We start from the raw sequence: 25,265 nt of genomic DNA on the forward strand, positions 1-25,265 counted from the left end.
TTGGCATATAACTTAATTTAAAATTATTGTATTTAATTAAGAAAAATATTATTGTTTTTGTTATACATTAAGATTAATTAAGGATTAGAATCTTTTTTTTATTATCAATCCAATGGTTTGACTATATTGATTTTAGAGGACGGGACAAACTGAAATGAAGTATAATATTATAAAAAGAATTCAGAGTAAGCTTCAAAATGACTTATTGAGTATATATACATTAAATTTCTTAAATAGGCTTAAAAAGCAAAGTCGTATTATACAATTTGCCACATTCTTTTTTTATTTATTTAAATCTCATGATTTTTTTAACAGAGAAAATGTAGTTATTGTTGCTATTGGAATATATAATTTACTATATCTCTCTCACAAAGCATCTTAAAAGATAAAAATATTTATAACTCAAATGAATACCTTCTTATTTAATTTTTCATTAATTTATAATATATTAAATATACAAATTTTTAATATTCCATGTTCGCAGTATGGAACAACAATCCGACAAAAAATTAATATACTACAAGTTAGGGAATTTTTTTTGTTAGTGATAGTTTTGTCATTTACTTGTTTTACTTCTATTGAAATATCTGAATTTTGATAATACTTTTATTTAATATAATAAATATTTAAATTATATTTTGTAATTTCTTATATATATATATATATATATTAATTTGTAAGATTTAAATTTCTTTTAATATATGTGTTTAATTTTTAATAAATAAAATTTTTATTTTAACATGTGTACTTTTTTTAACATATGAGATTGAATCTTATATGTAATTTTATAAATTTTTTATTAATTTACTTGATTAATAAGTTATATCCTTAATTAAATACTGACTCTAATCACAAAAAATAAAATATTAATTATATTTTAATATTATATTAATTAATACATTAATTTTTTTAAATAGATGATAATTTTAATTTTAAAAATAACATTTTAAATTATATTTTTAATATTATTATTTAATAATAAATAGTTATATAATACTAAAATTAATAAATAAATAATTTAAGATAATATTATTGTACTAATAAAATTAAGAATGATATTTAAATATAGTTAGTTTGCTATTATTTTTTAAAATATTATAGATTAATATTAAATATAAAAAATTATTAAATTATATTTATCAATTTAATTTTATAATTAAAATAATAGTAACGGTTGTGTAACGCACGAGTATACAACTAGTATTTTTAATTAGAAATTTAATCTAACAAATACTATTTTTTAGAAATATTTTAACACCTAACTGCAAATATTTAGAATATGAAAAATATTTAAGTATTATAAAAAATAAATTAAATTATTTATTAATTTCATTAAATGTTAAAATGATTGAATAATTAAAATTCAGAGCTTTTAATATATAATTGACTTTTATTTTCTTATAGATAATGGGTTTTTGATGTCTTTTTTAGTACTCGAAAGTGCACGAACCGTTCCTATAGTAAGGGTAAGTTCACCACGAGGTCGATCTCTTAAGAAACTATGAGGCCACTTATTATAAAGACTAATTATCAACACAAAACAATAAAAGTAAATCTAAACACTCTAAATCAGTATGTTGAGAGGGTAACATTCATAAAGTAAAATAACTAAACAATAAATAAAGATGCAATGCAAATGCAAATGCTTATGATTTAAAATTATATGCTAAAAATAGTATTTAATCTAGCCATTTACTTAGTAATTTCCTTATTTTACTTTAAGCCTAGATCTAATGAATGAGATGGTGAAATGTCTTTTTCTCTAAGTCACTCAAGCTAATAGTGCAACCTAAGTTTCTTATACCAACATAGATTAAAGTAAATATGATGTTTCTAATACTTTTAAACCTAAAGATTTTCATAACAATTACTATTGCTAAATTAATATGATGGTTAACCAACAATAATAACTGAAACTAATAAAGATATGAAGGTAAATAAATCATTAATTAAATAAATAAATAACAAGGTTCATACAAAAGTAGAAAGACTAAACTAAACACTTATGAAAACTAGCATAGTATATTTAACCCAATGATCATGGTATTAAATAGAAAGACAAAAAATAAGAAAGTAAAAAGCTCCCTCAAGATCCAAAATTTCTTCAAGTAGGAAGAAGATTGGTCCTCGGTCTCCATTTCTTGAAAAGCTCATTAGATCCTAAAAGAACAATGAAAACTAAAACTAAAGTGTTTATGAAGAACTGTAGAGAATTGTGGAGAGAATAATAGTGGCAGGTGTAGAGAGCAGGTAGGAGAAAACTACCCTTTTTCTTTCTTCCTTTTTCTCTCTCTTTTTAGGGTTTTGCAGAGTAAAATAGAGGAGAATCATCTTCTAAATAAATCTCTCTAGAGATGAGTATACTAATATAAGTCTATCTAATAGATAAGACTTTAAGTACCTTAATCTCCACCAAATACTATATCATAAATAACTCTTAATATAAATCCTAATAATTATACAAAATGACTAAAATATCTCTTGGGCCTTGTAATTAGCAGTCCATTCGTCTTAATCTTGGGCCTTGACACGAGCATGTCTAATTAAACTTCTTTTAGCTCCATATTTTCCTCTTTTTACTAATATTCCTAAAAATAGGCAATTAAGCTTAAGTGAAGTCGAAACACATATTTTCACCATTTTATATATAAAAATATTTCATTAAAGCTTTGAAATACCCTTAAATATCTATACATAATTTGGACTGATCAGTTTTCATTGGATTATTACTTGATGTTATATATTGATAATAAGAGAGTGTTGGAGTTTGACAGAAATTATTAGTTATTCACTTCTCAATATCTATATCATTGTATTTGCTAACTTTAATTAATTAGAAAATAGCTGCTGACTCATGTTAGTTTGAAATAAAGTTTATTATGAATAAATCTATTAATTTATATATAATCATTATATTTTAAAATGTTAAGAATAAAAATATACACTCTAATTTTCTATACATACAATTTTTGTTAGAAAGATTTTCAACTCTCATCTGCTTTATTTTTATATTAAAGTTATTGGTCTTTCTAATTTTAAAAATTCAAAACTATAAAATTAGTAATTTAAACTCTTGATTGAATTTTCTTTCTAGTAAAAATAATTTATAGAAATAAATTCTTTTAGTTATAATAATCTGATTTTCAGAATCTTTTTTCACTATCTTGTAGAAAAAGAAAGCATGAGAAATACTTGATTTATTTTAATATTAATCATTAAAAATATAGATGGCAATAACTATTAATGATTTTACCAAACATTATCATTTATGGCAACAACCTATTTAACAATGAAAACGGATTATTGGTTGGCCAAATAGCTAAGCAGCTGAATTGAATGCAATTAGTTGGTTTGTTGTCTACTTTGGCTACTTATCTTTTTCCTCAGGAAAAATGAGTTGTACTTCCTAATAAAGCTGTCTCTTCTACAGGTTAGTACAAAAACCGCTTCACACACACCGACAACTAAATTACAACTACCATTCATTCATTTTCCCCAAGACTCTCACTTCTCTTTATGTGATAGGATACTCTTCTCTGCCTTTTAATTGGGTGCCTTTTATCTTTTTCTCTCTTCTCTTGCTTCTTTCCTCGATTAATTGTTTGATTCTGTTTAGAGAATGGAAAATCAAGTGAAGAAAGTATTGCTTACTGCCAATGAAGATGAGATTTCACTGAATATTGCTTATCATTTAGCCAAACGAGGATGCAGGTAAACCTATTTCTGTGACTGATTTTAGCGTTTTTCTCCCTGTTTGGTTGCTGAGAGATGTAAGGAAAGGAAAGTAACAGAAAATGAATGTTTGAATTAAAAGTTTTCTGGATTATCTTTCTTTTTCTTATTTCCTTATATTATAACAAAACCCAAAAAGAACAAAGTAACAAACAAGCTGCTTATACACACACACACACACACACAATACAAGATTCAGGGTTTGTATCTTTTGCTTTCCTTATTCTTATGTGTTGGTTTCTTTTAAAATAATAAATATCAATCAAAGACGCAAGGTGATTAGAGTGTTTTTTTTTTTTTTTTTGAATTGGAAAACAACTAGGTTGGTTTTGATGGGCAAAGAGAATTATCTAAGAAGTATCAGCGAGAAGATAACAGGTTCAGTGAAGGGAGCTTTACCAGTGGAGGTTGTAGGATTGGATATGGAGGAGGAGGAGAGGGAAGGAGCTTTCGATGAGGCAGTGGATAAGGCATGCAGGACTCTGGGGAATTTTGATGCTTTTGTACATTGCTATGACTATGAAGGTTTTTCCTTTTTCTTTTTAGCCATTTTTATTTTTTAGTTTTAATAAAGTCTAGCAAGAGAGAGACAATTGAATGTAAAGTCATCCACTATTTTTAATTTGGTCCACGGCTATTAGACTAGATTTTGGGAATTACTAGGCAAAAGACCTTGCCACCATTCATTAATTAAAGCTAAATAGTCAAGTGTCTATTAACTAAACCACAATTTGGAAATTACTAGACAAAAGACATTGCGACCATTCTTTAAAATTAAAGTTAAACAGTTAAGTGTCTATTTGGCAATCTACCAGGTCAACGATCGAATATTTTATATTTATCTTTTAAAATTTTTGATAGAAAAGATAACTGAAAAGGTTTCTTAATGATCTCTATATGAATACCACTCTTTTGATGATATGTGTGGGACGTTAGAAGAACAGAAGAGAAGTTTAAGTTGATTTCCCTTTGTTTGGTAAGGAAGTTGAGAGGAAAAGACTCTAGAATTTCCTTTCTCTTGTTTTGGTTAGATGGTGAAGGAAAAAAGGAGAGAGAGAGAGAGAGGAACACAAAGGTAAGGGGGCAAAATAGAAAAATATGTAAGGTTATTTTCAAGATGGAGAAAATGTGTGGAAAGCTTAACAACTTCTCTAACCATGTATAGATAATTGTTTGATTTGAAGTTCTTGATCTGTTTTCCCTTTCTAAGCATCAATAATGGGTGCCACCATGAATTACATTTGTGGAACAGACTGCTTTGGCATGGGCAGGGAGTGTATTTTATTGTTGGAGCGGTGGGGTCTTTAATGAGTAAAAAAGAGTCATTTCATTTCTCAAATCTTCCAGTAGTGGGCTATAAAATGATTTTTTGCACAGTTGTCATAACTTTCTTTTCTCCTATCCCAACTTTATATTAATTTTTATACTTTATTAGTATCATTTCTGCTACTGATGTATGATAAAGCATAAATCTGAATAGATCTAAAGGTCAAGATTATCTGCAATCCATACAAAGGTCCATAGAGGAATAAGCATTGTCATGATTGGATTTAAGCTGCCTTTCTGATTTTTTTATTTAATTATGTCCTCTGTCTATTTGCCCTTTGCTCTGGAAAGTACATGTAAGAATTGCATTTAGGATGTAGTGAACTTGGTTTCCACTAATATTGCAAGGTGATAGTAATGCCATGCACTAAGAATACCGATGGCAATTCGACTGTGCTCTGACGGATTTCATCCAGCCTGGCCTGTTTCGACTGGGAATATCTATCCCTGCCAAAGGTAGTGGGAGGATGATGGGTTTAAGCTACCCACCAAATCATCGCCACTCCTAACATTTAGTTTGAACTTTAAATAGTGGAAGATATGTCTAGTGTATCTTCTTTCAATAGTTTGTTCTTGGAGTAAAGATTCTTTTAGGATAAACAAATTTACATTACCTAGCTTGAAAGTAACACTGCTACTTTTCAAATTCTTGCTGTCTGAATCAGGAAAGATGCAAGGCCATTTGCAATTAGCAGAAGATGAGTTCAAAAAGACGCTGAGGATAAACTTCATGGCTCCGTGGTTTCTGTTAAAGGCTGTTGGAAGAAGAATGCGAGATAATAATTCAGGGGGTTCAATCATATTTATAACCTCAATAATTGGTTCTGAGAGAGGAATTTATCCAGGTGCTGCTGCATATGGTTCATGTTCAGCTGCAATCCAACAATTAGTTAGAGTGAGTGAATATCTTCATATTTCTTTCGCATTTTATACTTTCACTAATTCTCTCAAAATGTTGCAACTCAAATCAGTACTTTTTTCCAGTGATAGTTCTGCTTTTAAAAAAAAAACTCTGATTATTATTTTCAGCATTCGGCTTTGGAAATTGGGAAATACAAGATCAGGGTGAATGCAATTGCCCGTGGTTTGCACCTAGAAGATGAATTTCCAGTGACAGTAGGAAAGGAGAGAGCAGAGAAGTTGGTCAAGGAGGTGGCACCACTCCAAAGATGGCTTGATGCTAAAAGAGATCTAGCATCTACCATCATTTACTTAATCAGTGACGGCTCACGCTTCATGACTGGGACAACTATTTTCGTCGATGGAGGACAATCTTTATCAAGGCCTCGGTTTAAATCTTTCATGTAATAGCTTTTTCTTTTCTTCTTTTATTTTGATATGCTGTCACAAACAGCAAAACAAAAGCTACTCGCACTGAAAGGAGCTGAACTAAGTAGCTGAAAGAGCTGCTGGAAGCAAGGGTTGGAGAGTCCTCGCTGAGCTGGTTATTGTCAGCAAATAAGCGGGAAAAAAGTTGTTAAGAGTTAGAAAGAAGTTAGACTTTTTATAGTTAGCTTTTGAGAAATATTAAAGCAGATTTAAATTCCATTTGTTGAATCTAAAAAGGTAACTGTAACAGTAAATTAATTATGGTTCATGAATAAATGCAGTACAATTTTCTAGAACTCTTTCTTTTTCTTCTTCTTCTTCTTCTTGCTTTCTCTCAGTTCTTCCAGCTTATCTTATCATTTCTTCTGTTATCTCTTCCCTGCTGCATTGTCAATTAAGATTGTGGTCAGTAGAATCTAATTATACTTAACTTGGTATCTAATTCAGTAGATGTAGAGAAGAATCAGCTGGCTTCGATGCCGTACACCGAAAAGAAAGCAAACTTTAGTTGAACTCCACGATCCTGAAGAATTTCACAACTCCTCAGACTGGCACCATCCTGGGAATATAAACTGACAAGATATGTAAATGAAAAGTCTCAGATCAATTTAAGGAAAATGGAGCGAAAGCAAGCTGATAAGCAACAGCTTTTGGATCAGAGACTGTAACATAGCATCGACAATGACTTGTTTAAAGTTCAAGAAAAGGTGATATCAGTCTGATTTTAATCCCAATGTGTAATGCGAGTTCGCTTGCTGCTATGGATATGCATAATATAGTATGATATACACTAGTATTGGTACATTGAACAGAAACAATAAACAATCCTTGAACTGAAGATGAATACACGTTCGTTTGATAGAGTTGATGGCAGGCAGGGGATGGGTTAAAAAATGAGAATGATATTTTCAGATAAAAGAAGAAAATCACGCAAAGAGTATAATTCAAAATGACAAGGCCTATAGGCTATATATTTGAGTAGCAGTTTGCAAGAAAGCAAGTGCGAGTGAAGTTTGGAGGTAAGCAAAGCTCTGCTGATGCAGTTAGAAGTTTGAAATAACTTCTCTTTCTTTTTCTTTTCTTTTTTTTTTTAAATATCCTATGGTCAGTGTTTTCATATTCCTAAGGGTTTTGTCAAGCAAGGGCGACGGAAACATGTTGTTTCCAGGAATTAGCTTATTCTCAATGGTCACGGAGTCATTTGTCAAGGAGATGAAAAGCTGGGGTAATAAAATCTCATGCAGGTGCAACCTTTTGGTCTCTAAACCTCTTCTCAACGATGACATATGATATGGCTTCATTTGTGTGTGCTAAAGATGCATTCATTTGAAGAAAAACTACTTAGTCATCCGAAAATGAATTGATGAACACCAATAAACAGATCTTGAATAATGTCAACATTGTGCTAAAGATATCACTTTCATATGAAAGAAAATTTACGAAAAGTGGCCCAGAAATCAAGATTGGAAAAGCTATTATATATTATTATCATGATTGAAACATGGAAGACGAACGAGCATAAATCGAGGCTGAGGTTTCGTTTGTTTCTAGAATCAAGATGTCATGGATCACGCCGCTGCCGCACATTACCATTTCAACAAGGCAGCTGCCATTTGGAATCGGGACCAATATGAAAACTGAAAATAGAGGATAACACAATTCAACTTGTAGAAATAACTCATTTTAATTCTTTCGTTGAATAATTTATGCAAAAGGAAATACATGTTTTATTTAAATCCGTTGTAAAAGAAAAAACTAGTGGTTGATGCCTTGATGGCTTTTGCCTCCATCCGTAACTTGTATTTTGCATAGATATGTATGTTCTTCTTCAATTATTGTTTCCGAGTTCTATAAATATGGCATTGAAATTAAATGTCAGTGTCTGTCGTGTTTGATATCCATTTCAATTTTGACTTTTGGCTGTTGCTTCTCAATGCATTTTTTGAAAAAACAAGGAATAATCGTTTTTGTGGTTTTCATGATTTTGACCAAATTGCCTGCAAGAGATCCCCCCGTTTTCCCTTTCCTTTTTCTTGGAAAAGATTATCATTGATTATATTCACCCTTAAAGATTGTCACCGAAAGATGCTCCAATGTCATTATTGTGGATAGAGAAAAGATTGTTGCTGAAAAAGCATGTGAAGCTTGATTCTCCACTTGTATTCCAGGTTTTCTGAATTTTGGCAATCTTTGATCCGGTCATTTGATAGCTGTATTCGGTTTTCCAGTGAAATGCCACCTTTCTTATATCCATTTCTCATTGATATCACTCTGTGACTCTTGCTACAATTGTGCTTTTTTCCTTTTCTTTTTTCCTTTTAGTTTGAGAATAAGAATCATTGCTAGTAATTAGGTTCAGATTCTTGTTAAAAAATTAGATTCATATTCCTATACTCGTTCGTAATAAGAGATAGATACGATTGTTATTTACATTGTGTTTGATTAGAACTCAAAAAATCATAAAAATTCATTTATAAACTTAGAGTTTATGTGCTTTAAATGAAGTGGAAATTAATTTAAAATTCTACATAATTTATGTAAAATTGGTTAAACTAAACTAAATTTTAATAAAATAGATTGAATTTCTAAAATAAATTCTACTTTAGCAAGTCAATACATTCTATTAACACCAAAATAATTTTTTTAGTTTTATTATTCTTATTTTACCTTTTCTTTTTCATGTCTTTCTTTATAGATTTTAACCAAATATAGCATTATCGAATTTAATTTGGCTAATGATGTCCAAAAATCTAAATTAAGTTGATGTTTGGTCTATTTATTTATTTTTTAATAAAAATAGTCTGATTTGATCAATTAGGTGTAATTTTGATCTATTTATCTATTCAGTGTCTTAATCAAAATTAAGTTGATGTTGCTAAATCATATACTTTAAAATGACTATTTAAGCTGATCATATAACAGTTCCAATTAACTTAATTATTAATTAAACTAATCTGAATTGATAAATTGGTCAAAGACATAAAATAGAATGTTAATATACGGTAAATTATATCCTGAATCTATTGTATATAACATTATGGACTCAAGGCAGAAAAAAAAAATATTTTAGAAAACGTTTCACGCGAGCTTTGAGGAGAAAATAGTGAAAACCAAACTTAATATAAAAGAAGAAACGGAACTGCAGTTTTTTAATTCACATTCTCTTTTTACTTTTTATTTATTTATAATACTTGTAATTTAAGTTATTATTTATTTTTCAGAATTTAAGAGATATTTAAAATTTTATTAATATCTCTTAAAAGAATTACATTAATGGTTATATCTTTTTTTATTTAAAATTATATTAATTTTTCTAAGAAAAAACTATATCAACAGTTTAGTTTTTCTGTTTGCTTAATTTTTTAAATCATAATTTAGTATCATGAATATCAATAGAAAAATAAAGACTTAAATTTTATTTTGCATAAAATTTTATTGAGAAATTTTTATTTATAATTTTTAACATTTTATAAATATTTTATAAATGGCTTGTAAGATTAATTTTATATTTTTATAAAAATATCATATTTATATTTATATGACATTGTATTTTCATCGGCACGCATATTAATATATGATAAATTGTAAGTGTATTGAATATAAATTGTAAGTCATTGCTACTGGTAATACGATGTAAATTCATTAAAAATTTACTATTAAATATAGTTATAAATTCATTAAGTATTATTTATAGGCTTTTTAAATAAAAGGTATCAACTCATTAATTTGAACGGTAAATTCTTGATTAAAGTATGAATAAATTTTTTAATTAAAATCTATAAATTATATATATATATATATATATATATATATATATATATGTTGAATTCTTAATTTATGAATTATTTATTTTTAATTTATGAACCTGTAATTTTATATATATTTTTTAAATCATAATATATAAACTTCAATTATGTATTTATATAAACCTATTATCTTTAATTTATAAATTTGTAATTTCATTATTAATGTTTATAGTCTTTAATGATAAATTTATATTCATAATGCACGATAGCAATAATAATTTATAATTAAGAATATAAAATTATTAATTTAAGATCATAATAGATGCATGAAATAACAATTGTCAATAGGGACAGGGCACATTGCTCAAAAAGTGTTAAGTTTTGGGCGGGGCTTGACGAGTGATAAGATCATAATATTTAAGATTGCCCCGACCGAACCCACCCCTTAAGACTCTTAGGAATAGTATTAGCCATGGAAAGAAAACAACGTGTTTGTCGAATTGTAGAAAGAACATCTTCTGTATGAATAGTCATTCACTTGCTGTTTGGCCTCAAATTTGTATGCCTGCTCAAATCAATGTTGTAATTATTTCTCCTCCTTCCTGTTTTAGGGTTCTGGAGAGGATACGGGAGGGGAAGCATATAGACTTCATTTAATTTTGTAATTAAGCTTTAAAGATGGGTATAATTTTGATATCTGATAATCTTGTTTGAGACAAAGAATGCTTTGAGATTATTAAAAGGAGTAAAATGAATATAAATTTAGTTCAAGATTTGATAAAATAAATGTTTATGTGAATCTAAAAAATAAAAACATGTTAGTCATTCCTTACGTAAGAACAATAAATATACTGGTCAAAGTTTATGACAGTAGAGAATTCCACATTTTCTTTTAAGATGTGTGAATGATTGCTGCATTAATCCATACGTGATTTTCTCTTGTTTTAGAATTTGAGATTGATGTTCTTTTTGGACTATAATTCAATGGTCTCAATTGAATCAGAGAAATTCAAGAATCACTCCGTACATCTACTAATAAAAATTACAAAACGTGTTGATTATTCTTATTATATTTCAATATTCTCTACATATTCAACCCACATGCACCACTTCCTATACGTAACTTGCTATCTTTCACTAATTAAGTTTGTAAATTTCCTACATTATGATGTGGGATTGGAGAATTTTCACACAATTGATGAAGAAATATAAGAATCTAATTCTATTTTTGGGCATTATACGATTCTCAATAATTATTGGATTTTATTTAGGATTGAAAATTGTAGCGGATTGATGTAATCTCTGACAAAGAAATGTAAGTATATCATTTTTTTATGTTGGACAATGCAATTGTACGATTCTAACTTAATAAATACAATTTTTTTTGAAAAAAAAAAACTTATGATATAACATAATAATATTATTAATTAATTAATTAATTTTTTTATTATACAATAATTTATAATTCTAAAACAGAAAATTAATTATATTTTTTATCTAACATCAAAGAAATAAGCAAAAAATTTAAATAACATACTAAAATCATAGTAATAATAGATTAAAACGACATAATTTATATGGTTATAATGGTGACTTTAAGAATATGTGTTTTATTTTATTTTTTTTCAAATAATAATAAGTCAAATAATCAATATTTACATACAAACACATGATTAAAAAAATTAATTTATATAAATAATTTATTTGTATAAATATATATATAAAATCCACAAACTATAATAAATTTATATTTATCCTGGAATCTAAGAATAATGAAACAACTCATTGCTAAATTTTATATTTAGTTTTATCTTTAATTATTTAATTTTAACTTATATTTTAAGTCACGTGATAAATGAAAGATTGACATGTAGTAAAAGTAGTCAATAAAAATAAGTTGTTAAAAAAAAATATTAATTTCATATGACAAAATAGTTAAATTGTGATTAAAATTATATAACTAGAATAAAATTAAATAAAATTAATTATTTATATTAAAATTCATGGAATGGAAGGAGAGTTATTAAAGTTTTAAAGGATGTCCAAGAATATAAAGTAGAATATGTAAATTGGTTTTAAGACATTGAAGGAAATGGTTTCAATCCATGTCAATCTGGCATGGGCTGCGCAGACTCACCTAATAGCACGAAAATGGCCGCTAGTGGTTTGCTTTTCTACGTCAAATCCACATGTTCTCCTCGGTCTTCCTTTTAGCCAAAAAAACCCCACCAGTAATTATTATACTAACTTTATATTTAAAGATCAAATTATTAAGATGAGAATACTTATTTTTTTTTGAGGTTATAAAATTAAATAGATAAATTCTTAAATTACGTATATTCAAGATAATTACTTCCAAGAAGATGATGGACATATCATTTTATTTAAACCATGGATTATTTTTAGACACATTCATAAAACTTATTTACTTATGTTTTTGTCAATTGCAAACAAATTTAATCAGTTATTTTACATAACAGTAGAGGCTGGGCTGAAGCGCCAGCAAAGTTTATTGAGATTTTTGTATAAATATCTTAAAACTTTTAAGAAATTATTTTTACTGTATAATATTTTTTTTAAAAATATTATTTTAATTTTTTTAAAATTACAGTATGGTTATTTTTTGATTATTTTTTTTATTTTTCTTGGTTATTTTTTAATTATTTTATCAAAAAAACTAAAAAACAATCAATACCGTATTTTTTAAAAGACTAAAAACTCATATTTTTTATATTTTCATACAATTAAAATGAAAAAAAGTTTACACCGTTTTTTGATAAAAAAATAAAAAATATAAATATTTTTGTTATTTTTTCAAATTTATTTAGGAAGCCGAAATTAATTCATAATACAAAGCAATTTTATAAAGTAAACATTGTTAATTCTTTCCTAAAAGAAATAAGTTGTCCTTTCAAAAAAGAAAATAAATTGTAATGAAACAAGGGTTAGCTTGTTTATTCAAACAAATATCGAATGATGGATAAATATATGTAATTACAAAGTTAATAATTTTAATTCTAAGACAGTTTTAAAAGAAAAACTGTAGCAAGGGTGGCTTATTTTGAATTATAACCAAATAAAATTGAACTACTGAAATTAAAAATAATTAGTACCAACTAGTTGATAATTATCTCTTGAATTAAGTTTAATGGTTTGTATTTAGGTGCAACACAATGAATTACCGAGATGAGGAGAAATATCTTACAACAATTCTTCTTCATTCCTACTTGTCCTATTCTTTTTCTTACTCGTTTTGTTGCCAAGTCAGGTTCTTACTCGAAGAGATCCATGTACCCAAAGGCGAAATTTGGAGGTTAGGGAGCTAGAAGAGGAGCCATTTTTGTGCCTATATATATATAAAATAGCTTAAAACAAATCGTATTATCCTTTATCTTTTTTCACATTTATAAAATAGGTACGACATATTTCCTTTGGCTTCTCTGATGCAAATGTTCTGAATTTGTCAGTGCAATTACCATCATAATATTCAGTCTTCTTCTTTTCTTTTATTTATTTTAATTACTTGAAACAAAATTAGTAAGCTGGCATAAAACAGACTTATCGATCCCGGCCATGTACAAAAAAAACGAGGCGCATATAGCCTGACAAGAGGCAAGGTTAATTTCATGCAATAATGCGTAAAAAAGGTGGAAAATGAATAATAAAATGGTAGAGGAGAGATAAATCAATTCCATCATGTTACTTTCGTAATGGGTTTGGTGGGTGAAGGATACTGTGGAAAAGAAAAGAACTCTTAAAGAAAGAAGGGAAATACATGCACCACGAGGGAATTTAAGCAGCTTCAAGGAAACTATGGTACCAAAGCAACGCAGACTGCACCCATATATCCAGCTTTACACGCACCACATAATCATAGGAGAAGAGAAATTAAAAGCATTTTCTTCTTTCTTTCTTTTTTTTTTTTTCCCTTAAAAGAAGAGACACTTATGCTATGTATGAAATTAATTGTACACGTGTTATATGGCATGTTCAGTCCAATTTTAGAAACTGCTGCTAGTCCAAGCTTGGAGCTAACTAGAATGACCAAAATCCATGGTAGGCCAGATAATTTTCTTTTTATAAAAACAAAAAAAAAAAACAAAACTAGAACTTATTTATGTTTATTTGTCAAAGTAATGTCTTATTCTTAATGATGAAGCCGCCTGCTTTTTCCACCTTACTTTTCCATAATCAATCCGATAATTAAGCTTGTTTAATGTGACTGGGCGAGCCACTACTATTGTTAGACCTTTTTTTTTTCTCTCATAATTTCATGTTACAAGTAAATCATACTTTGTTCTTTTAAAAGAAAACATACTTCATTAATAACTATACCCTTATACAATGAAAGCGAACCCTATTTTATAATGCAAAATGCAAAGTGAGAAAAGAAATAAAAGAAACGGTAAATTTGAAGTATATTAATCTTATAAAATATTATTTGTAAGACTAATTTAAAAATTATGAGACATAGAGATTTACACGTAAAAAAAAAGAAATTTTGATCAAATATTTATCTTTAATACATAAACATCATATATCAATATATAAATTCTACATAGTTTAAATTATTATTTTGAATTAGCATACCAAGAACTTAACTACGTGTTATTTTATAATATTATAAATATGTTATTAATTTTTATTATTAATATATAAAATATGATTAATGTATTAACTAAAAAACTAAAAAAATTTGTTTAAATAATCTGCTATCAATTACATCTTTTTTTAAACTACTATTATATATGTACTTATTCGTCCAATGCGCTGCAAACGATTAGTATAATTTAGAAGTAGATAAAATCGTTTTTTTTTTTTTTGTTTAGTCTTTTTTCTTATCCACAAATAGAGGTGAAATAATAATTATTTTTTTGGTTGAATTTGATATTTATTTCTTTTTAATTTTTATTTGAATTAGTAGCCGCCTCTTTCTTCTTATATTGGACTCTTCACCCTTTTAGACCTTCCTCTCGATATTCTTCTTCGTCTTCCTTCCCTCCCCCAATTTCTTTATAAGTAGAAGTGGTATTTTTCATGGAGAAGTTTCAAATGTTATTTCCGTTTTCATCAACGACTGAGCCATCATCTGCTACTTATCCTATCTCATCAAATATGATAAATTCTCATGCTCTTAGCAACTTCGAAGGCATTAATGATTCATATGGCTTCCTGGGCTTAAAGATAGAAAATGATCATCAAGTCGCTTCTTCAGTATCAAGAACAGAAGTATTCAATAATAATGATCTTAAGTCTACTCAAAGCCATGCCCACATCGCAATTGGGTCTGAAAGTGAGACAAAATCAAGCAAAAAGAAGGGTGAAAAGAAGATTAGAAAGCCTAGATATGCATTTCAAACCAGAAGTCAGGTTGATATTCTTGATGATGGTTATAGGTGGAGAAAATATGGCCAAAAAGCAGTGAAAAACAACAAATTCCCAAGGTTTGTCATTATTCCTCTCTTTGATTTATATATATATATATTTTCTCTTTTCCCCTCTTCGAATTTCTGTTAAAATTAACTATGCAATTAACTTAATTATCACTAGACCCCACCATGTATATGCTTCTTGATCCTTTAGGCCGCAAAGCAAAGATCCTTCAAGATCTGCCAGCAGATAAGAGAAACTTGCTTTTAGACTAGGGTTATGGTATTTGAAATTTTGGATGCATGCATCTTTTTTATTTTATAAACACCATTCCACGCCTGCCCCAAGAAAAATATGGGAAGTCATGGCAGCCATACTCGATTTGTTTTAGGGTTTCTTTTGCCCGTCACCACCCCCCTCCCCCTGCCCCCCGCCGATAGCTTGTTTGCACTACTGTTTAGTATTTTGGTCTCTAATACCTAGACTCTGGACTATTTGTTGCATCAAAGAGTAAGAAAAAGAGTTGGTCGCTAGTCTTAGATTTTGTACTTTATTAACTTGAATTGAATCTAGGATGTTCTGTCATTGGAGCAACTGTTCTTATAGACGGTTCGGTAACGTTAATTGATTTCTAACTTTGTTGTGTTAGTTAATCAGAGATTACATATCCATTGCTTGCCAAACACTGGAACGAGATGCCGCCAATTAATACAGTCCTTCCATTTCTAGTAGCTTTCTCTATTATCCAATATCAGGCACTTAAGTTTATTTGGATTTTGATAGCTAATGTATATGTTATTTCAATCATAATTCTATTATAATTACCGAGCCCCAGATTAAAGGACTGCAAAACTTACTACATATACACAAGTAAAGTAGATGTGTTTGTATGACCAAATACACAAGCACATTAAGTTTCATTATTGTTTCACATTTTATGTTGAACAGCTGCAATGATTATGATGCTTAAATTTTTGTTGTTTTGGTTGGCATTTGCAGAAGCTACTATCGATGTACATATCAAGGGTGCAATGTTAAGAAGCAAGTGCAACGCCTGACAAAAGATGAAGGCGTTGTTATAACAACTTATGAAGGAGCGCACACTCATCCTATAGAGAAGCCAACTGATAATTTTGAACATATCTTGAGCCAGATGCAAATTTACACCCCCTTTTAAAGAAGTAGTGACGATGATAATCTTCAAATAGATTAAATCATGTACAATTTTATAGCATATATAGGTACTGAGCCCTCTACTTGGATATATGGCAATAAGGCTTGCTATCATACTGCATCTTTAAGTTCTTAATTGTGTTCTTTGAATTTAGTAGGAAGTTTCCTTCAATTCTTTACCTTTTTTTTCTTTTTCTTTTTTATCGTTTTATTTTGTTGCTATGGTTAGATTGAATATGTATATATTCAGTTTCATGGCGCAATCTCAACATTAATATATATATATGACACGAATTGCAAATGTAGCACCATTATTATGACTAAACAAGCTCATCAAACTTCAGTAGGAAATGAGCTAATTTCTTTCAGTTTCCTTTGCCTTTTATTTCCATTGAAACTAAGCTCTTTGTGAGGATTTTATTTTATATTATTATGAGATGGAGGGGGAATTAAGGTAATTTAGTAAAGCTAATTAAATAACAAGATATAATTCTAACAATATATTATAAAGTGAACCATTCCTATCGGATTAATTTAATATATAAATGTGAAATATTTTAATAAAAAATTACTTATAATTATAAGTTTAATCCAGTGATAGTTCAACTTCAATTAAATTTTAAATTCGAGTCTCCATAACTTTCTATATAAATAAATAAATAAGTAATTGTTTACATATTATACTTGTCAGAAATTCAGTTTTTCACCATATAAAATCATTTTTCACATTTAGCATAATAGACTATAACTTTCTTCTGTTAAATTTATCATTAAATTGTTGTTTAAAATGTGTGAAAAAGATAAAAATATCAGTCCTTTTAATTTTAGAAATATAAAAAAATCTATTACTCTCAAAATCAATGCTTCATTCCCTCTCTATCTGTTCGTATCATTCTCTCACACACTCTCTCATTTCTACTCCACGCTACGAATGAGATTCAAAGAAATATAATACAGACACCAGCACAGGAAAAGGTAGACGAAGAGAATCTAAAAAGTCCTGGATATTATAATATACAAAAACTCTGGGGGCAAACAGTCGTTATCCAAAATGTAAAAAGGTTAATCATATATAAATTTATGTGTCTATAAGAATGGAAAAAAGAATCATATATAATGAGGTCTTATACTGGCCTTTGATTCCAAGAAGAAAAAGATATTGAAGTTTGAACTGGCAAATGCATTATTGATTCATGAATAATAATACACTTGGAATACTGCACCCATTATTAACCAATGTCATCTATTTAATCAAGCTAATAGCTTTATTATTAAGCTAAGCAAAGGAGAAAATGAACTAATAATCAATTATTAATTTAAAAATAAGGATCACTGGTTTGAAGTCCATTTTCATGAAAGTTGAAATTGTAAGTGATGCATTTTGATGTAATTGATGGATGGATCATTACACCAACCATAGTACATATTAATGCCCACTTCTTCAACGTTGGAAACATTTTCTTTTTCCTTTTCCATTTTCATTACGGGATGAGATTATCAAAATCCATAAAATAAAATGTCATCTGAACTCTGTACTTTGACATGTAAATTAGTCAACTTCATGAAAGTAACATGTCTTTTTGAAATTAAGGTAAAATTCACATGATTTAGTTAAGCTGATTTAAACAAGAGGTAATTACTATTTATCTCATGTATTCTTTTATATTATGCTAATTATCTCATGACATTTTAAAAGATATATTTTTTTATTTTTCTATTTTGTAATTTTATACTAAAAACTTTTTTTGTTAGAATTTTTATAAGGGAATCGTTAATTAAATTTGGTTTTATACTATTTATCCTCTAATTTGTTGCATAATATATAAATCTGTATATTTTATTTATTGCACTAAAATTCTTTTACTTTTAGAAAGTCAACGTAATTAAGGATCTAAATTGATTAAAAAAATATAATTTACTAGTCAAATGTTTTAACAAAGCTACAATTTGATTGTAATAAAATTAATAATAATAATACTATCTACTTTATTTTAATAAAATTATATAAATTTTTGATATTTTAATTAATATAAGTACTTTTAAAATATTTAAATTTTATTAAAATCTAATTACACTAAATATTAGAGTAATTAAAGAATATTAATTAATTATTTTGTACAAACATTAAAGTTGATTTTTATATAGAAATTAGATAAGAGAATTTTAGTATAATAAATAAACTATAAAGTGCATTTTATATATTACACCAAATATCAAAGGAAAGATAGTATAAAGAAAATTTTGGTTAACGCTTGTTTAACAGAAATTCTAATGGAATGAGTTTTAAATATAAAATTATAAAATAAAAATATTAATTTTTTTAAATATTATAAAATAACTTGTATAATATGGACAAACACAAAAAGCAAATAATAATTTTCCATTCTAAATGAAATACTGGCATTTTCATCGTTTTTCTCCATGATTTAAAATTTTGCTCTTACTACCTTCGAATTAAATTAAAAAATTTACCTGCCTACAAAAAAATATCAATAATCTTACCACTCACATTGTGGAGCTTTTTTATTTTTTTTTAGTAAATTAGATCCGATAAGGATGCCATTAAGTGGAAGCTTATCTTAAATATAAGTGCTACGGGCAAAAAACCGCTTGGAATTAGATTCCTAATAAAGCAAAATTTCTCTATAATAATATTTTATATAAAATTAATTTTTATATAATTATAAGAAATTAAAATCTCAATTTAGACTAATTATAAATATAAATAATTTCTCTATTGTAATGAATTATAATAGAAAAATTATATTGTATTAAGTTAAAAAAAAGCTAATGGGTGATATGAAAAGATGTAAAATATATGAACGGACTAAAAATATCTATTTAACAAAGTGGACGGCATGCATCATCATCATGTGAAATTATATTATATAGTCACCAATAGATAAATTCAGCAATACATTGTACCGAAATTAAAGCAACAGCAACAATTTAAGAAGTGAATGATTTTATTACTCTAAAAGAATAAATACAAGAGAAAGAATTAAAATTGAAAATTATAGACCTCTACTTAAACTAGAACTCTTAACTAATTGACTAAAAATTAGCTAATCACTCCTACAATTGTTCCACAACTCAAAGACTGATTCTAGTACGTAACAGACTCCTAGGAAATAGAAATAACAAAGACAACTTATAAATTAACAGTAGGCTGCACTAATTTATGAAAGTCCCCCTTTGGTGCACACGTACGCTCAACAACACCAAGTGATGTACGAAAGAATTCGAACTTAGCCTTAGCAAGTGCTTTTGTAAAAACTTCAGCTACCTGGTCTTCACTTTTTATTTTCTTCATCTCAATGTCTTGAGTCAAAACCTTCTCTCGGATGAAATGGAAATGAGTTTCAATGTGCTTTGAATGCGCATGAAATACAGGATTTTTCGAAAGCTTGATTAAGCTCTCATTATCGCAATAAATGGGAATCAGATAGTTGACAGTATAAACCAACTCTTGAACAAGTCTTTTAAGCCAAACACATTCTTGAGTAGCCATAGTCGCTGCTATATATTCTGCCTCACAACCTGAAAGTGCAACAGTGGTTTGCTTTTTACTACACCAAGAAATTGCAGCTGAACCTGTAGTAAAACAGAACCCTGTTGTAGAACGTCTGTCATTCACATCACCAGCCCAACCAGCATCAACAAAACCATTTAAAGAAAATCCTGCACCATGCTTGTACATTAATCCATAGCTTAAAGTCCCTTTCACATACCGTAGGATCCTTTTTGCTGCAATCAAATGACCTTCACATAGTTTTTCCATAAATTGTGAAATGACTCTAACAGTAAATACGATATCAGGTCTTAAAATAGTCAAGTAGAATAAGCTTCCAACCATTTGCCGAAAAAGTGTAGCATCGTCTAACAGCTTTCCTTCATTCTTTGCCAACTTTAGAAGAGGTTCTATAGGAGTATTCATTTCTTTTGGCTCCTCCATATGAAAACGTTTGAGTAGACTCACTGTATATCTACTTTGACAGACAAAATAGCCACCTGATTTTACGCTCTCCGACCCAAGAAAACATAATACTTCACCCAAGCTTTTCATCTCAAAACGAACAGATAAAGCATCTCTAAGACACTTACTTTCGACATCTTTATCTCCCGTAATAACCATATCATCCACATAAAGAAGAAGTAAAGTGCATATAGTAGGTGATTTTTTAATCAACAAACTTGGATCAGCATTTGAAGACTTGTAACCACAGAAATGAAGATATTGAGCAATATTACCAAACCAAGCACGAGGAGCTTGCTTGAGGCCATACAACGCCTTCTTAAGACGGCAAAACATGATTAGGATGCTTGCTAGAGATAAAATCTTGCGGCTGCTCCATAAAAATATCGGGATCCATGTCACGACCCATCCGACATATTTATTTACAAAAATACCAAACTCATAAATTTTCATTAAAACCCCATAAAAATAAAAATTATACTTTTAATCCTCATCCAAAAAATAATTTTCCAATTAAGTCCTACACATAATTAAATTAAATAATCAATTTACTAATGATTTCTAACTTGAAATTTAATACCACTAATTAATTAAAATACCAATTTCTCCAAAATTCTTTTATAAAAACATCATTTACAATTTCTACCATAATTTTCCAATATATATAATTTTATTTATACATATATTACATATACATTGGGGAAAAATTAGAATAACTAAAAATATAATTTACCTTTCAAGTAATTTACTTGATTAATTCTTAAAATTTCAAACTAATTGGGTATAGAATAATAATTCATTTAATTGACTAAGATTAAAATTTCCATTAAATCATTTCAAATTAAACCAAATAAAAATGAAGCTAAAATTAACTTAAATAAAAACTCATTATTAAATATATAAAGATTTCGGGTATTACATTCTCCTCCCTTAAAAAAAATTCGTCCTCGAATTTTAAATGAAAAGGGGCTACATTCTAATACTGAAACTAATTAGGAACCTCTCATCTCCACTCGGCTTCTCAGGAACTTTCCTCGGCAGAAACTAAACTAAACCATCAGACCCATTGACAAAACCCTTTAGCAAAACTGGCGATTCTGATTTACGGCTCATCAGAAACCAAATTTTTACTTACATCCACACACTGAGGATCCAACACGAGCAAAGGATCGAAAATACACTTCCTCAACGAATACCTACAGATACTGAATTGACCTCCGAGAACATTACTTGGTAGCAAGTCCAACTTACATGCCACCTCACCAACCTGCCGACAAAACCAAAGGTTTCCACACAAGAAGGGCCAACTCTGATCCTGTCAAAAATCCACTCACCAAATTTCCTTCTTAATGGCATGTCCTTACACGCGCAGAAAATTCTTAACATCCACATCACATCATCCTCGACATAACATCCATCTGATCGCATCAATCGACATAACCCATGCCATCCTGACACAAGATTCCTCTCTGACTAAAATCCAAAAGCCTCCTTTATAATCCAACATGAGGCTTACAGCACCACAGACTTACTCTCACAACAACTCAGCTCATCATCCAGAGAATTCTCAACCTAACACCAAAATTTACTTATTTATTTACCTCATAATCATCACTAGTAAAAGCTTTATTATCTTGGAAAAATACTTTTGTAAAATCATAAAATCTCTAGTCATTTTTTTCTTTATATAAAATTCTAAAATATCGCGCACCAGAGTGATGATGCCCCTATCACCAAGGGTTGCAATGCACGATGTATGATGCATGCCCTAAAATGAATTTATGCATGCCTAATAGTGAAACGACATAATGCATTCTTACAGGACTGGGCGCAATATTGTATTTTACAACACTTGTTCTACTTAGAAAAATAAATAATGTTCGCTTAAGTTTCTCATTTCCGAGCATCCGAAAATACTCCTGCCATCTTTCTTAAGCTCCTTACAATCACCAACTCAACCATAAAAGCTCTGACATCCGCTCGACTTCCCAGGCACTAACTTCGGCGCTACTCAATAAGGCGATGCCTGATGCGATGACGAGGCAGTTCATGACACGACTACAACCTCGCTCTGCACTAAAACTGGCTGCGGTGCCCACCATCAAAACAACAATCAAAGCTTCTAAAGGCGGACTGCACTAATCACTTGATGAGAACGGCATGAGTCTACCGCGCTTCGGATCTTCCCATCGCTATAAGGTTCATTCTCAGCACCGCATCAAAGACAAGCTCACGGAAAAAGAATGACAGACTCTCTAACAGTGAAGCCTGAGACACTGAAGTCAATGAAAACAACAAGATAGACTTGATCCTAGCTCCGCAGTACCAAGAAAAATCTTAACTTAGGTCGAAGGAAATCTAAACCTAAGCTCTGATACCAACTTTGTCACGACCCCACCCGACAAATGTTTTTCAAAAAATACCAAACTCACAAATTTCCATTAAAACCCCATAAAAATAAAATTATACTTTTAATCCTCATCCAAAAATAATTTTCCAATTAAGTCCTACACATAATTAAATTAAATAATCAATTTACCAATTATTTCTAACTTAAAATTTAATACCACTAGTTAATTAAAATACCAATTTCTCCAAAATTCTTTTATAAAAACATCCTTTAAAATTTCTACCATAATTTTCCAATATATAATTTTATTTGTACATATATTATATATACATTGGGAAAAATTAGAATAACTAAAAATATAATTTACCCTTCAAGTAATTTATTTAATTAATTCTTAAAGTTTCAAACTAATTGGGTATAGAAAAATAATTCATCTAATTGACTAATATTAAAATTTCCATTAAATCATTTCAAATAAATCAAATAAAAATGAAGCTAAAATTAACTTAAATAAAAACTCATTATTAAATATATAAAAATTTTGGGTATTACAATCCAATTCTCCATACAAGAAGGCATTTTTTACATCAAGTTGCCATAATTTCCAGCCTTTACTAGCTGCTAAAGAGACAATTGTTCGAACTGTTACCATCCTAGCAACTGGGCTGAAAGTCTTATCACAATCTCTGCCATATTGTTGAGAGAACCCACGAGCGACAAGTCGAGCTTTGTATCTCTCTATTTCACCATCAACCCTTTTCTTTAATTTGTACACTCATTTAGATGTAACTAACTTAGCATCTACCGGTTTCGGTACAAGCTCCCATGTGCCATTCTTCTTTAGAGCTGAAATTTCTTCTTGCATTGCCTCTTCCCATTCAAAAATTCCTTTAGCTTCATCATATGACTTTGGTTCATTTTCACATGAGTCCCCCATAAAGAAATAAGACAAAACAGAGAGCTGATTTATTTCAACCTCATAATTAGCTAGATGAGCAGGTTGTTTCTTCTATCTCGCCGATTTCTTTCTTGTGACAACCTCTGAATTTTCTTGAGTGCTTTCTACAAAAGAAGAACCATTACTCTCTGCAGCACTTGATGAAGAATCATAAGGAAAAATGGCAAGATCAATTGTACTTTTGGTATTTGAATCAGCCATACAAGATGACAATTCGTCGAACACCACATCACGAGACAGAATAACTTTCTTTGTCTGTAAATCCATACATCTCCATCCCTTCCTGTGAGTGTCATAGCCAACAAAAATGCACTGCTTGGCCTTAGGGTCAAGTTTAGTTCTATTATTTTTTAAGATATGAACATATCAAATAGACCTAAAAACTCAAAAATAACTCATATTGGATTTGCGATGATATACTAACCCGAATGGAGAAGATTCTGTCACAGGCCATGGTGGTAATCGATTTACGATATGACATGCCGTATGAAATGCAACTGCCCATAATTCTCTCGGTAGACTCTTCGAGTGCATCCATTACAGACACACAGATGAATGAGATAGCTTGCACTCAACAACTCCATTTTGTTGTGGTGTTTCCGGACAAGTCATTTGACGTTGAATCCCATGTGCCTTACAATAGCTTAAAAACTCATCTGACATAAATTCTCCTCCATTGTCGGTGCGCAAACACTTTATTGGTTGCCCAAGTTCTTTCTTCACATCAAGCTTGAATTGAACAAATTTGGAGAAGACCTCACTTTTACGTTCTAAGAAATAAACCTAACTAAACCGAGAAAAATCATCCACTATAACCATCACATTCTAAAATCAAGTGTAGCTAGGTGTTTTAGTTGGCCCCAATAGATCAGCATGAAGCAATTGTAACAATGCCGATGCTCTATTCTTTGACTTTGCAAAAGGAAGTCGATGAGATTTCCCATATTGACAACCTGGGCAAACCTCATTATAATGAACATCTTTGAAAACAGGAACACCTTCAAGAAGCTGATGTGTTGAGATTTTCTGTAAGGACTGATAGCCAACGTGACCCAAACGAGCATGCCAAAGTGCTGAGCTAACATTTTGACCTGTCTTTGCAACATACGCATCACTTGCAGACAATACATACAAAGACTCCTTTCTTTTCCCAGTGAATAAAACATCAGTTGAAATACTATCTGCATTTGAAATAATTTTTACATCATGTGGACCAAAAAGTACATACTTTCCTTAATCAATAATTTGAGAAACCGAAGCGAGATTCTTTTTTAGCCTTGGAACATGATAAACGTCCTTGAGAAA

The 25,265-nt window shown here is 29.2% G+C and overlaps 2 protein-coding genes across 2 annotated transcripts; both read left to right on the forward strand.

Moving 5' to 3' along the window:
- Window positions 1-3,289: 3,289 nt before the first annotated feature.
- On the forward strand, window positions 3,290-6,683 carry LOC8271429 (3-oxoacyl-[acyl-carrier-protein] reductase FabG). Its single transcript, XM_048374878.1, has 5 exons — window positions 3,290-3,430; window positions 3,617-3,711; window positions 4,055-4,257; window positions 5,724-5,953; window positions 6,088-6,683. Exons 2-5 carry the CDS (start codon window positions 3,620-3,622, stop codon window positions 6,364-6,366), a joined length of 804 nt encoding a protein of 267 aa, XP_048230835.1. The 5' UTR covers window positions 3,290-3,430; window positions 3,617-3,619; the 3' UTR covers window positions 6,367-6,683.
- Window positions 6,684-15,086: 8,403 nt separating this feature from the next.
- Window positions 15,087-17,044, forward strand: LOC8271430 (probable WRKY transcription factor 75). Its single transcript, XM_002509449.4, has 2 exons — window positions 15,087-15,577; window positions 16,503-17,044. The coding sequence occupies exons 1-2, from the start codon at window positions 15,171-15,173 to the stop codon at window positions 16,678-16,680; spliced, it is 585 nt and encodes a 194-aa protein (XP_002509495.1). The 5' UTR covers window positions 15,087-15,170; the 3' UTR covers window positions 16,681-17,044.
- Window positions 17,045-25,265: the final 8,221 nt, after the last annotated feature.

The sequence above is a fragment of the Ricinus communis genome, chromosome 5 (assembly GCF_019578655.1).
Source record: "Ricinus communis isolate WT05 ecotype wild-type chromosome 5, ASM1957865v1, whole genome shotgun sequence".
NCBI lineage: Eukaryota > Viridiplantae > Streptophyta > Magnoliopsida > Malpighiales > Euphorbiaceae > Ricinus > Ricinus communis.

Coding starts and splice junctions, on each gene's coding strand:
- LOC8271429 (XM_048374878.1), top strand. CDS start 3,620: ATGGAAAATCAAGTGAAGAAAGTATTGCTTACTGCCAATGAAGATGAG. Junction 3,712..4,054: donor TTAGCCAAACGAGGATGCAG/GTAAACCTATTT, acceptor GAAAACAACTAG/GTTGGTTTTGATGGGCAAAG. Junction 5,954..6,087: donor CAATCCAACAATTAGTTAGA/GTGAGTGAATAT, acceptor TATTATTTTCAG/CATTCGGCTTTGGAAATTGG.
- LOC8271430 (XM_002509449.4), top strand. CDS start 15,171: ATGGAGAAGTTTCAAATGTTATTTCCGTTTTCATCAACGACTGAGCCA. Junction 15,578..16,502: donor AAAAACAACAAATTCCCAAG/GTTTGTCATTAT, acceptor TGGCATTTGCAG/AAGCTACTATCGATGTACAT.